The following is a 14,300-nucleotide window of genomic DNA, read 5'->3' on the forward strand; positions in this document are numbered from 1 at the left end:
ACTTCTGTGAAATAAAACTCATACTATGCCATCTCAATTAAACTAAAAGAAGTAATCCACACCTGTAGGCAAGAAGATTATCCCTTTTATTCTAATTAAGATGCAAAATTGACCGAAGTAACTCAAAAACACAGTTTCATCGTCAACTAAGCCGTTGCGGCTTGCTTAGTTGAAAGGGCATTGATCAACTCCGCCCTGAAACGATACAAGAAGTCACATGGATTAATTAACTGTAAGTGACAAAATTATGATAACCTGATTCGAGTTTTGAGTCTTGCCAACAAATGACACTAATTCCTTCATGACTCCCTTTGACATTAAATTAATCTCAAGAAACCTGACAACATACTTGAAAGAGATTAATCACATATAGAACAAATTTTATTCCACCAAAAGAATGTCAATACTTATCATTATGGAGTCAATTGTTTGAAATAGAAATACTTTATGTAATGCAAAAGAACAATACATTCCTTTAATTTAAAAACTAAATTGCTCAAATGTTTTCTTAAGTCAAACGGGTTCCTTTTCTTTTGTACCTTTCTTTCCGTAATACAAGGCTCCTAAAACATTAGCATCAAAATCGTGCATTAGCCTTGTAAATACCAAATTAAATAAAGGAACTACCAAAATTCTTTTCTTCCAAAAGAAACATCTCCAATACATGCCATACATTAGCCTTGATTAATTTCTTTTCTTCTCCCCTTATGGCACATAAAAATTGATTGATTAAAGCATTGTTTAAATTCTTTAGGCATGGGAAAAACTAATAAACTATATACAAGTTTGAAGACTTATGCTTATCAATTTAGTCACATGCTCTGAATGAAATACATACCTTATGCCTTCATATGTTCACCACTTCTTTATAAACGTATTTATAATCACATGACCAACCACAATTCTCAAATAAATAGTTAAAATACAAATGAGAATTGTCACATAATTACTACAAACCTTATTCACTTGTATTATACCCTTATTCTTGTCATTGGATGCTTTCTGTCATTCTCAGTCAATCCATAAGTTATGCATTAGTCATGTACAATTAAATAACTATACTGAGATAGGAAAGCAAAATTGTAGACAAAACTAATTTGATTAGTCATGCAAATTCCGCATGGAGTTAATATCATTATAAACCGTACTTGAATTAATCCCCCATCATGCTTAGTATATTGCATTACTAATCAACACATTTGTGTTAGGACAACCCAATCCCTTTAATAAAACATGCCATATGTCCATTTTAGTTATTACCCATGAAAAACAGAGCAATAGACTAACTCTTGTACTAATGCCGAAACACCCAGACTATTTGTACAAAATATAGTCTCAAACAATAAAATAATTTATGCATTTTTACATATGCTTCTCCGCATGTTTACCATATACATACCATTTAGATACTGGTGTCATGACAATTTTACACATGCAATGTGAACTTCTAGATACATAATTGGCTTTAGAAAATTACGTATACTTAGCTTGATCAAACAATTGCTGGCACTTATGCAATTGCAATTCATGGCAAACAATATTAGTCCTTATTCAAATGGATAACAAAGGCAATAAAGATTTGGAGTTTAAGAAGTAATTCCAAAAACCTTATAAGGTATGTAATTATATTTTGAGGGGTGCTTAGTGTCCCCTTGTTGCCTTTCCACCCTGGAAGCAGTGACTGGAGCTGCTGGGACCAGCCAATAGGCTCACTCATGCATATTACTAACGAAAAGCCACGAACAAGCAAGATATATATGCACTTTTATATGCATGCATCTTGGCATATCTTAAAAAATCTACTTTTCCCTCGTTCTGTATGCCACTTATATGCAGAATTAATCATGTTCAAAACATATATTTTCTCTTTGTTTTGATAACCAAGTTTAAAACTTAATAGTCAAAACTAACCATATGCATGATCAACTAATTAATTCGCAATTGACACATATAATGATCAATATTGTTTGCTTTGATAGGAGACTTTACCGAGCTTGTTGACTTGAGATGCTTCATAGTCTTCCTTGGCAAGATTAGTACAGAAGTACATATTTCTATATGCTTACAAAATTGACAACAACGTTAGCCAAAAAGTTGTATCTACCACTAAATCAATTCAACCAAAACATTGGCATGAATATCGAAAGAAAGCTTAAAGCATGCCATCTTCTTCCAGTCATAATTAATTCAGTAAAGATGAGCAAAGCAAACTGTTCCAATCTTTCTTTATGAGAACTGAATACAAGAAAGGAAGCTTGAAGTGCTTGAAAACCTACCATTCAACAATTATTAGTTTACCAATTTATGAGTGATATATCTCAAAATTCTCCAGTGCAAGGTTAGAACCGACCTCCATCAGGATCTCATATGCGATGCATATATGAACCTCCTCATTTGGCTTTGCTGATCAACTCAAATTCTCCGGTGCATGGTTAGAACAAAATGACTATTTCAATTGAACCAAAACATTAATATGAACATTGAAATAGAAAACGTTAAGCACCATGGTAATTCCAATTATACAATTCCATGAAATAATGAACCAACTATTTTAATCTTCCTTTTTTATAGTTAATTCAATATCATCATTTAGTGCTTCAATTAGAAAAGCCCACATTTGGAATTGAAGGGTGGTGGCAGTGGAAGAAAACTTGAACTCAACTGGCACCACTCGCAAAAACAGATTATCCAATTATGTAATTGTTTAATTTAACTGATAATTTCGGTCTCTAAGACCAAATAGGAATTGATGTAAAACATGTGCCGTGCATATCATACTAATATGCCAAGTATATACAATTATATGCAGAACCGTACTATGCAGTTTTCAAGCAAGTCCAACATGGTGATGTTGCCGAATGCAATCACAATTTGGATTTAAAAAATCGCAGTCCAAAAGAAAAGATATTATATAATCAAACTTCAAACCTAATAGGTTTTAATCATATAACCAGTGGCTCTGATACCAATTGTTAGCCTTATAAGGTTATACAATTAACACACAAACGAAAGAGTGACTAACCTAATTCCAATGGCGACCATGGAAGTTGAGCACAAAAGTAGCAGAGCACGGCAACACCATGATCTTCTATAAACTCCTAGCCGAATACAACTACTTTATGGGAAGCATTATGTTGTGTGTTCTAGGGCTTATAGGGACCGGTGTTTTTATATAGGCTAAAAGCTAGGGTTTCCATCCATAAAGGAAACCTAAACTTACTTTATTAGCCTCCAAGTCAAGTATCATAATCATATTCAATTAAGGATTCCATCAATCCTATTTCCAATATAAGACACCTTATATAGGACTGATATCTTTAAGAGATCAAATCACAATTAACATTATTCTCCAATATTACATTCCTATTACATGTAGTAGACCACTTAAAGGTTGATTTATATTGGATAAATCCAACAGACATAACTTACAAAAAATCCACATATTTTAAGCATGTCAGAGAGGTTTTAAACTGAAGACATACCACGAGAAGTGGTGGTCTGTGCATCTGCCATGAACTCTGCATATGAAGCCTGATAAAAAAGCAGTAGGATGCACTTGATGAATAAGCACTACAAACATACAATCAGAAGTAAGTAAACGAAACAAAGAAAGACTAGATTAATATACCGCCATTGCTTCCCGACTTTCAGTAATCCTTTGGGTCATCTTCTTGTATTCCTTATCTGCTTCATCCAACACTTGTTGGCATGCCTGGCTCTGGATCTGACGGCACAAAGAGACGTATAATTAGGTGAAAAAATCGTGCCCTAGACTGAATTCTAATGCTCCTCTTCCCTAACTATTACTACCCCTGAGTACTAGTTCATCATACAGCAGACAAAACCTTATATTAAATAGACATTAAGTTTTAATTATAATTAAGAATTAATTGGATTTACATTTATTTTGCTTTAGCAGACCTTATAACAGTAATGAGATTTAATTATGATATGAAAGTGAGATTAAATCAACATAATGTTATTATTTGGCGAAAATTCAAATTTCTGTTTTCTCAGGTATTTTCTCGGCAACCAAACAGACACTAATCCACCAACTCCGAGACTAAATAATGCAAAAGTACGACAACAGAGAATCAATATGAGAGAGAGAGAGAGACCTTGAATCGCTTGTGGAGGCGAGATTGAGAGGAATCAACATCCTTGAGGATCTCAGAGTGGGAGCGGTCGACATGCAGCTTGAGATCGTGGAGACAAGAGGAGGCGAGGAGCCTGAGATCAGGAATCGAAGCTAAAGCGTTACTTTTGGGGGATTCCATGAGCGCTGCAGCAACAGAGGCCAAGGCTCCTCCTCCGGCAGCGACGGCCGCCCTCTTGCGCTTGCTGCTGGTATTGAAAGTTGGCGATTTCGGTGACGGTTGGTTTGCAGGGGAAGAAACCACTGGAAATTGTAACCGCGTTTCCAGAAAGTTCGCGGTTAAGCATCTCCGGGTTCGACTTCCGCTTCTGCTTCCGCTTCCGCTGCTTTTCTTCATCTCTCCGGTCGCTTACTCGTCTTCTTTCAGTTTTTCCTCTCTCGGCTCTGTGTTTTGAAAATTTCAAATTTTCTAAGAAAATGGAGTTGGCGCCTTGACAGGTGTCTATTTATATGTACGGGATTTTATATGCAAATTTTGGGCTAACAAAATACAGAAATAAAAAATAATAATTGTATCAACCTTCATTGAATTTTATCATTTTCTTTTGTTGGATATTATTTGCTAACTAAAAGGTGAAGTTGCAAAATCTACACTAGAACGTTACATTTGATGCAAAGTAAAATGTACAGATGATATTTAACGAATCACATTATATCTTCAACAATCTTTATTATTATTTCAGTGCATCATGAGTAACATTGTATTTGGTATATTGTTTTAATAACAGTGAAGGTACTTGAAACACCATAATGATACACCATAAAGATGTGTTTTGTGCATATTTGGAGGGAACTCAATTTGTCTGCTCCTTCACCTGAGTTCAAATTTCTCGTACATAAGGAATATCGCTTTGTCAAAAAGAAAAATGTGTTGCAAATTCAAAGAACTACGGAGTTTTTCAATTGCAAGCAAGGTATAAAATATCAATATTATCGGCATTATTTCACCGATAATATCGTTTTTGTGAGAAGACGATATTTTTACAATTATCCATCTAATTATCGTCAATATATCACGATATTATCAATATTATCAATAATATTGTGTGGACCATTGGCCCTCGTAGACCGATTAAGCTATGCATGTGGTAGTGTTGGGCTTTCAGTTTTGTACACGTCTTAACTCTCCTACATTCTTCAGCTGGCTGATGTGGGACTAGAATTGTGCTTTCTTGCAGAGTTGCAGTGCTATTTCTGACTTCGTACTTTAAGGTAACGGCATCTTATAGCTATCAAACCACAAAACTACATCTTATCACCAACAACCAGGAATTTAACATGCCATGGGATTGATCCATGAGATCAACCTGTCCTCTTTTCTCGTCCTCTTTCTGGCTGCATCATCTTTCAGTTTCCTCCCTAACTCGGTTTGAAGGACAGAGCTCGAAACAAGAAATTGAATGGGGAAGTGGGATCTGCAAAAGCTTTATGTTCCTTGACAAGTTTATGCTTCTAAATCGTTGAAGAGATTGCTGAATGCCAATCATTGTTGTGGTGAAACATGCCGGAACCATCTCAATCTGCACTAGTTTGATATCTTTCAGAAAGTTGAAGGTTTGCTCTAGCTAGAAAATGCCAAGGCACAACACGATTGGGCTTTTGCGATTTGGTGGATTCGCTAATCTCTGTCTCAAGTGCTGGTATATTGATTTACGACTCTAAATGTGAATGATTTTTTCGTTTTTATTTGTTCCTTTCTCAATACAAAGATGTTTTTTGGTGTGCTCGGAATATGAGCACATACGTCATATGTCATTATACAAGTGAAATGAAAAATTAAAAAAATTAAAAATACAATAAAAAAAACTTCCCTACACTTGGGATTATCCAACTCGCTACAGATGTGTTTGTGATTACATATTCAACCTGTAATATTTATATGGTCGTTAAGATGTCTGCAAGGCTTGCAAGCTAATATTTATTATCTAGGATAAATTTCTATATTTAAAAAAACACCAAGGGGATTTGAACCCCTCCCATTTTACTCCATCAACACCTTGACCACCATATCACTTATGTTTTTTGTGGAAATATGCTAAAATACACATACTCTACACATAGAGATGATGAAGATAGTGAAAATTTTAAACCTCATAACAACTCTATGTGGTACTAAGTCAGTCTCGTATGTTATCATGCAATGTATAAATTGTAAAATATTGTACTAATTCATTATATATAAATGATTATGGTGTGTTTACACTTCTTTCATTAATTACTACATATTTTTTACACTCACAATGTTTGCCAACTCGCTATATAATCAACTTAAATCAGTTAAATCCATCATGCAATGCATTTCCTTCCAATTTTTTGTGATAAACTAATAGATAATTGACTAAATAAACATCCTGCATAGTTTCAATAAAAATTTCCAAGTTTTTCTTATAATTTCCGTGGTTTTTATTCAATTTTTATCGATATCAATAATATCCTGATATTTCTATCAAAATTTCCGTGTTTTTGGACTATCGATATTTCCGATATCATCGATATTTTAGACCTTGATTGCAAGAAAGATTTGGCAATTCTGAATTCAATATAATTTCAAGATCTTTGAATCAAATGATGCATTAAAACATGAATTTTGAAATGATGGAATTATAAAACTAGAACTCAGAAGTTATAGGAGACTAGGAGTTGGTGAAAATTCTTATTTTTGTATGTCACCTCCAGGGAAGGACATGCAATATACATCCCTCCTACGAGTCACAACATGCATCCTACATTTCAAAGTTTCTGCAAATGTCCTCTCTGGATCTGTGTTCGAGCAATGCAATTGTATACCATAGCGAGCAGTCATCGCTTCAACACCAACGTCCTGTAGACTGCAGTAGTCAGTATACAATGGGTTTGCATGTATATTGAGGACTTACTAATGTCTTATGGAGCCAACACCCTCCTGATTAGCACCGTGAAGATCTGGGAGGTCAGCACTGACGGAGAACTTCATCCACCTCTTTCTCTCGACGTAAGTGAGACAGGGCTGCATCACAAGGCCGATCAATATAGCGACAAGGCTCACAACCACGATCTTAAGTGTCGAAAGAGCCAAAACTACACAAATCAGTATGGTTGGAGGAATACACATAAGAATGGCTCCAACTGTTCCAACGGGTATCTTGTAAGGACGAGATGTAGCTGGGTACTTCACCCTTAACCGTATGAATGATATAAACTCCAAAATCATTCCAAAACAGTATAAGAAGTTTTCTGCAGCTACAATCTCTTGGAAGCTCAACCAAGATAGCAAAAGGACTCCAGAAGCTGAGAACAAAATGCCAATCACTGGGGTTCCATGACGAGACCGCTTACCAAAAAACTTAGGGAGCATCCCTCGTTCTGCCATCCCAAGAAGTTGGAAGGAGTCGCTGCTCATTTCAGCAACAAACATCCCCATATTCGACACTGCTGCAGCCGCTTGGATCCACCATCTCAACCAAACTCCCCCAATAAATTTAGCGATATCTGAGAAATATCCATCTGTCCACAACTCACGGTCGAGTGGAACAGCCCCAGTACCCATTAAGAGCGGGAAGAAATATCCAAGAACAACTAATATCAAAGCATAAAACAGAGCCTTTGGGAGAATTTTCTTTGGGTTTTCTACCTCTCCGGCAAGTGTACTTATCGAGTCCCAATAGTTTAGATTCCAAAAGAGAGTGTTCAGATATAAATTCCAATCCACATTGTGTAGATTTACGACTAGCCATCTCGAAGGCTTCAGCTTGGGGATTGCCACGAGTCCCATAACCACAAAAGGAACGATTGAGAAAATTCCTAAAAGAACAGCAACCCAACCCACAATGGTTAGACCCCTATAGTTCATGTAAGTGAGCAACAATGTCAAAACTAAGACCGCTGCAACTCTTGGAACGCCACCATCTAACGCTGGAATTGCCGACTTCAAATAGTCCAGAAACAGAACCGGATACAAAGCATTGTCAATAACCCCGCTTAGCCATTTCATCCAACCCTGCTGAAACCCCCAGTAGGGACCCAAAGCCGACGAAACCCAAACAACATAACCCCCAGCCTCAGGGAACATGGTACCCATCTCCGCGGTAATTAAGGCCTCCGGAACACTCCAAATGAGTGGAAAGACCAAGAACCCGACGAGGGCTAGAAGCGGACCAGCGGCCTGGACGCTATCCTCAACCCCAAATGGACCCCCAGATACCTCATAGAAGATGATGAAGACAAGAGGCAGAAGTGAGAGTTTTTTGAAGTTGTCTACCCGAGGCCTAGGGGAATGTACTTCACCAACTGAAACAAATTCAGCACCGTTGCCGTTGCCGTTGCCGTTGGACTCTCCCATTTCAATGGAAGATTGCCTATTTTCTTCTGTGGTCCTCAGTTTCTGCATTTTTCATAATTTTTCAACATAACAATATTAATTCGGTTTTCACTGGCATACTTTGAAGGTGTTTATATATACAAGAGCATACATTAATTAACTATCCTCGTCAATCAAAAGTTCAAAACCAAAGTTCCAATTTTGAAAAGTGATATTCTACAGTAAATTATATAACAGTAAACTAAGAGGACGGGGGTTCAAAATCTGGTGACACTAACTGAAGTAACTTGAGATTTCACCGTAAAATCAATCGGCAATATGGAGAGTACGTCCCATCAATCCATGGGATTCATTCTCTCAACACTAACTTCTGCCTAATCTACCAAGTTGAACTCACAGATTAATCAACTCTGGAGTTGTTTTCAATTTAAAGAAATTAATTAGCAACATAAATCAAAATAAAAAAAATGGGTAATTACAGTAACATGAAAATACACAACCAAGTTGGAAGAGTCGCTTACAAAGTGCAACAAAATTAGATGTTTGAACAGAAAAAAATAATTATAGATGATCATAAGAAAGAAAAATAAACAAACCAGGAGTAGGAAAACAAGGCAACGATTTCAGCTGGGTTGGGGTAGACAATCTCCGCCATTGAAGAAGAAAGAAAGAAAGCTCCAGGTTTTACACATCAGCGGCCCAGGGAGGAGAGACAGCCGATAAGTCAGCAGTGGCGGTAGGCTTCGAGTGAAGGCATATAAATTATTGTGCGTGCAACTCAAGGTCTTAAATTTTAGTCCTTTTTAAATTCATGAGAAAAGGGGGATAGAAGAGAAAATGCAACCTTTTAATGCTTTTCCACGTGCTAGTTTCAGTTACCAAAAAGTTTATTTCACTTTCTTAAAAAAAAAAAAAGTTTATTTCACTTGTAAGTTAGGCATTTTTTATTTGATTTTAATTAGTAATTAACTAGCATTTGCTTACACATTTTGTATGTATGAACATATTTTTTTAGAAAATGAGAATGAGAGAGTGAGAGATAGAACGTGGGGAAGTGGGAGGTTTTTGTTTTTGGTTATATTTTTTTAATATTTGAGGTATTTTAACATCATCTGTAGATGAGGTTTCAATAAAAAAAAATTTGGATCTATGAAATTACATTATTGCCCATCTTTTTTTTGTGTGATAAAAGACTAAGTAGTCTTTTCACCATCTTTTCATCATGTTTTGGTTAACAAAAAGGTTTCATTAATTAATAGAAATGAGAAGTTCAATACAAATTATTGTGGCAGATCCGGGATTGGTTTGAGATTGCTCAAATTTTTTTAAAAGAAAATTGTTTGGTAGATGGAAAAAAAACTCTCTTTTTTTTTCAAAATCATGGATGTATATCGGCTGAAAATAAAAGCGGCTCTGCCTATACTTTTCAAAAAAAAAAAAACATTTTTTTAATTTTTTTATAGAAGATAGGAGAATGGTATTATTTAATGAAAATTTTATATTGTGAATACTACCCTTTTTATTTTTTTTTTTGCTAAAAATACTTTAAGCAGTTTACTAAACACCCACATGTTTTTTTTACCGTGGTTTTTTTTTTTTAAAACTATATTGCTTTGGCTAAAATCCAATCGTCTTCAATGTAGATATTCTTCAACTCTAAGGAGTCTAAACTCATTTACTTCAACACGTCAGCTAACTTTTTAAAGACTTCATTTTGTATGACGCTTTTGTGGAACATAATATGTAAAAGCACTAACATAGATAGGGAAAATTCTATTGTAGTGGATTGAGTGTAAGCGTTAAACATGTAAAAGCTTTAACAAAGTGTTGACCCTAGAAACTACAAAACCTACGTGGCGCGCAGGCCGAGTAATCTATAAGCTAACTACGTCCTTCGATGATTGCGGGGCGTGCCAACTCGTCGGCCGAGTCTGGCCGAGGAGTAAATTTATTGATGTTGCGTTGGGTGCGCGGCTGACCTCTGCGTCTTGCGATTGCGGCCGAGAAAGGAACACGTCTCGGCCTCTTGGGCTCTCGAACCTGAAGACAAGGTTACTATTTTTACGAAGTTCAATATCAAATTCGGCTTTCAACGTGCCGAATGTAATTACTTGTGACACCTCACTTCGCCGAGAAGGCTGATGAGATGACCTCGACCAACAAGGATTCAGAAATCCTTCTCGACCGAGACTTGGATAGGTAATCAATCGTTCTCGCTGCAGTGCTGTTGATGCTAACGGAAGATACTGCGAGACCGACTGATTCTACGGTGACAGAGCTATCTATGCCGACTTAAGATATCACCGGTTGCTTCCACAGTGCTGTTGATGCCAACGGAAGATGTGTCAGCGAAAAAGGAAAAAGAAAAATCACAAGTTGTGAGAATTTGCGCAGGGCAATTTTGTATTGATTTGCAAGGGTTTCTCTGACGCACAACTTCCCCTATTTATAGCGTTGTATCTTGAATTCGAGTTAAAATCCTACTCGGACTAGGTCTTCCTCTCCGGATCAACACCACCTCGACCAGTCCTATCTTCACTAGGATTGTGAACCTAGTCCTTAACTGAGCCGAAGTCGCTTTCTAGGTTACTGATCCCACCAAGACTCCTCATTGTACTAGGACTCGACTTGCGTTATGATCTATCCGACCTAGGCTTGGAAGCCCACGAGTTGAACGATTCATGGCCCTCTCGCCGCACGGCTTCCCGGGCCGAGGATGATCCTACCTTCGGCCCAAACACAAAGATAGCGAAAATTCTATTAGTAGTCACAAACGTCATTTCAACAAGGATAGTGAAAATTCTTATATAAAGCGTTGTATGTGTGGACTAGAGTCAAACTGTAATTTAATAGTTACAGATGTTGTTATATAGTATACACAGATATTTTTTTAAAATCTCAAAAGAGGAAGTGATTTTTACACATACTTTTTAACTTCTTACACACACCTCTTTATATATTGTCATCGTCTGAATCAATCAAACAAAATTAACAGCCAAAATTAAACAAGAATGTACAAGAGGCTAAAATAGACGTGAAAATCAATTTCCATCTCAAAAATAGATGCCCAATTCAGCATCTGTTTGCCGAACAGCATAAATCTTTATGAATTAGCTTATGCCCTAGTTTGTACGCGGAATCTGATGCATCCACACCACTATGCTCTTAAAATAGTCATCAGGGTATGACACATACTTTCATCTCATGAGAAATGGGGTGTATTCCAGCCTTTACGAATAATGTATATTTACTTAATAAATTTATTAATTCGAACAGTTTAATTTTTATAATTATTATTTGAATATTATTTACAAAAATTATTAAAATTTGAATTATAATATTTATACAATAAATTTATGTTATTTGTAAATGGTTGAATACGTGCAAGTATTATCCTTTTGCATTTATGTTAGAAGGAGTTCTATTATGCATATACCTATAGTATACCACCTAATTATCATATTTCCTCTATGAGAGAGAAAGAAAATAAGGGAACCCGCGAATATTGATAAAACTATTAACCAAGGAAAATTATAAATGGTAAAAACAAGAGGAACTTAGATCAGAAAAATCCATGCTCAAAATAAATAGTTTTTGTCGGTAAAGGTAAAAAACATCAAGTAGGGTAAAGTGCAAGCAGATTTTTTATAGGGAACCGATAACTACACTCCTTTTATCACCCCTCACACAGTGTTATTATTAATATTGTCGATTGATTTCATTTGTTTTATTTAAAGTGAATGCCAAAAACTAAAACAAAAAATGTGTGTATTTATTATTTGTTTCACCCAAACGTATCCTTTCCATTTGGATTTATTCAGAATTTGTATTAAATTAAAATTATCACATTATCTCAGTTGGCAAAGAAGATGAGCCAAGAAATTTAGAAAATGGAAATTGACCAGAAAAAAAAAAAAAAAAAAAAAGAGAGACACCATGGAAAATGATGGCACAGCAACGCAGTATGTTGAAGAGGAACGACTGTCCACCCAGAAAGACAGAAAAATTGTTTTGTAAACGGAAACGATAAGGTAATCACATTTTCCCAGAATTAATTAAACAATTAATCTCATGTATACCTGGTCATGGCTGGCGTCAGAGTTACGGTGATCGGTAGTCTGATTGTGTGAAGCAGCAGCATCTTCTCCTTCTCCAGCAGCAGTGGGAATAATACTTGTAGAGAGAGAGTTGCTGCCGCTGCTCTGCTCCTTCTCCTCCTCCTTGTGCAGCAGCACCAGCAGTAGGAACAAGACTACTTTGGTTAATTGCCTATCTGATCGATATACATGTATATATATAGGTACATATTTCCAAATCAACTTTTTAAGAAGTCGAAATTGGCATGCTGTTCAAAGTTTTCCCTTAAAATTTCCCACTTTTTCGACCTTTTTTGTTGGAAAGACACGTTTATTTCATTCATCATCGCACTATATAATACTGATGAGTTTGACATACGATATTATGAATCAAATCCAATTTATTAAAGAGACTGAATGAAAGTGCTATAATATTTGTGAACATGAATAACGTTACTGATCTTTACGGACTTTAATTTAAGGTTTTTTTTTTTTTATATCTAAAATGGTCTTTGAGAATAACATAACTCGTCATTTTGATTATTGAGATTTGAAATTAATAGGAGTGGTCCCTAACTTTACACACCATCAATCATTTTAGTATTCCGTGAAAAATTTTTGTTAAATAAAGATCAAAATGATTAAAATACCATCAATTTAATAAACAATAGACTTTGTTATTTTTTCTTTATTTAACGGAGATTTTTCACATAATGACCAAAATGATTGATGGTAAACAAACTTAGGAACCAATTCTATGTTAGGGACCAAAGTGAGGAGTTATGCCAATCTCGGTGACTATTTTGGCTAAAAAGCCTTAATTTAATGTGTGTATAAGAGAATCGGTTTTGCTCAACAGCGCATTTTTTTTAATCGTGTTACAATTGAAATTTAATTAAATTTTAATTACTTAAATCTCAATTGTTCACACATGAAAAAAAAAAGTGTGTGGAGAGAATTTTCATCATAAAGTTTACTCTACAATGGTGAAATAAAACGAATGTAAATGTGGGGTGTAATTTGCTAAGCCAATTTCCTTTGGACCTCTACCGAGTACCAAGCTCAGCAAGAACAAGGTAAGCCATATTATACCAATTGTAATGGAACCACGATTCCAGTCACAAATGGACTAAGTATGACATGCCCCGATTCCGGTGTCTGAAGGACAACGGGATGGCCACGTGTTGGCCGACACCGGAGGTGACACAAGCGATTTTATGAATGCATATGTCGAGGACATGTGAAACATGCATAAAAATTTCAAACTACGCAATATAATATTCAAATACAACCTTCACAAAATAATATAATAAGTTCAACTGCCAACAAAATAATAGTGATAATGCACGACATGATCAGAGCATACTACTAATTCAAAATACAAGTGGAAGGTGTAACAGAAGGTGCTATTAAAAGAAGAATGTCTAAGCGGAGAGAAGGACACAAAGTCACTGATATGGGAATGCCTCGTAGCTCGGATCGTATGCCTCATTCCTAGGTCATGAGGGGGCGCAAAACAAAACATGAGTGGATCAAGTTGATATATAAGTAATACTAAAACAGTTATTCATCAATATACTAACCCCCAAAGTTTATGAAAACTCAATAGTATAATAGGTAATAGGTTTTCCGAAAATCCTAGCATGCCATAAAACTTCATAAACATATATCATATATAGTGTGCTTAATAGTGGTATTAGAATCGCCCGAAGGCCTTCATTCGCCCGTAGGCCCCTACATCACCCGACTGAAGCCATATAAATATCTTCAT

The 14,300-nt window shown here is 35.8% G+C and overlaps 1 protein-coding gene across 2 annotated transcripts; it reads right to left on the minus strand.

Annotated features, from left to right (window-relative positions):
- Window positions 1–3,685: 3,685 nt before the first annotated feature.
- LOC103409428 (probable polyamine transporter At1g31830) lies at window positions 3,686–12,714 on the minus strand. 2 transcript variants are annotated; one of them, XM_070823935.1, is made up of 3 exons: window positions 9,050–9,233; window positions 7,033–8,516; window positions 3,686–3,724 (listed from the first exon to the last, which is right to left on the minus strand). In XM_070823935.1, coding segments are annotated over exons 2-3 (1,443 nt in total). In that variant the 5' UTR covers window positions 8,475–8,516; window positions 9,050–9,233; the 3' UTR covers window positions 3,686–3,723. The 2 variants fall into 2 exon arrangements, with proteins under 2 accessions (XP_070680036.1, XP_028960228.2); XM_029104395.2 differs by lacking the exons at window positions 3,686–3,724; window positions 9,050–9,233 and adding an exon at window positions 12,533–12,714 and having other exon boundaries at window positions 6,677–8,516.
- Between the last annotated feature and the right edge of the window lie 1,586 nt (window positions 12,715–14,300).

The sequence above is a fragment of the Malus domestica genome, chromosome 06 (genome assembly GCF_042453785.1).
Source record: "Malus domestica chromosome 06, GDT2T_hap1".
NCBI classification, from domain to species: domain Eukaryota; kingdom Viridiplantae; phylum Streptophyta; class Magnoliopsida; order Rosales; family Rosaceae; genus Malus; species Malus domestica.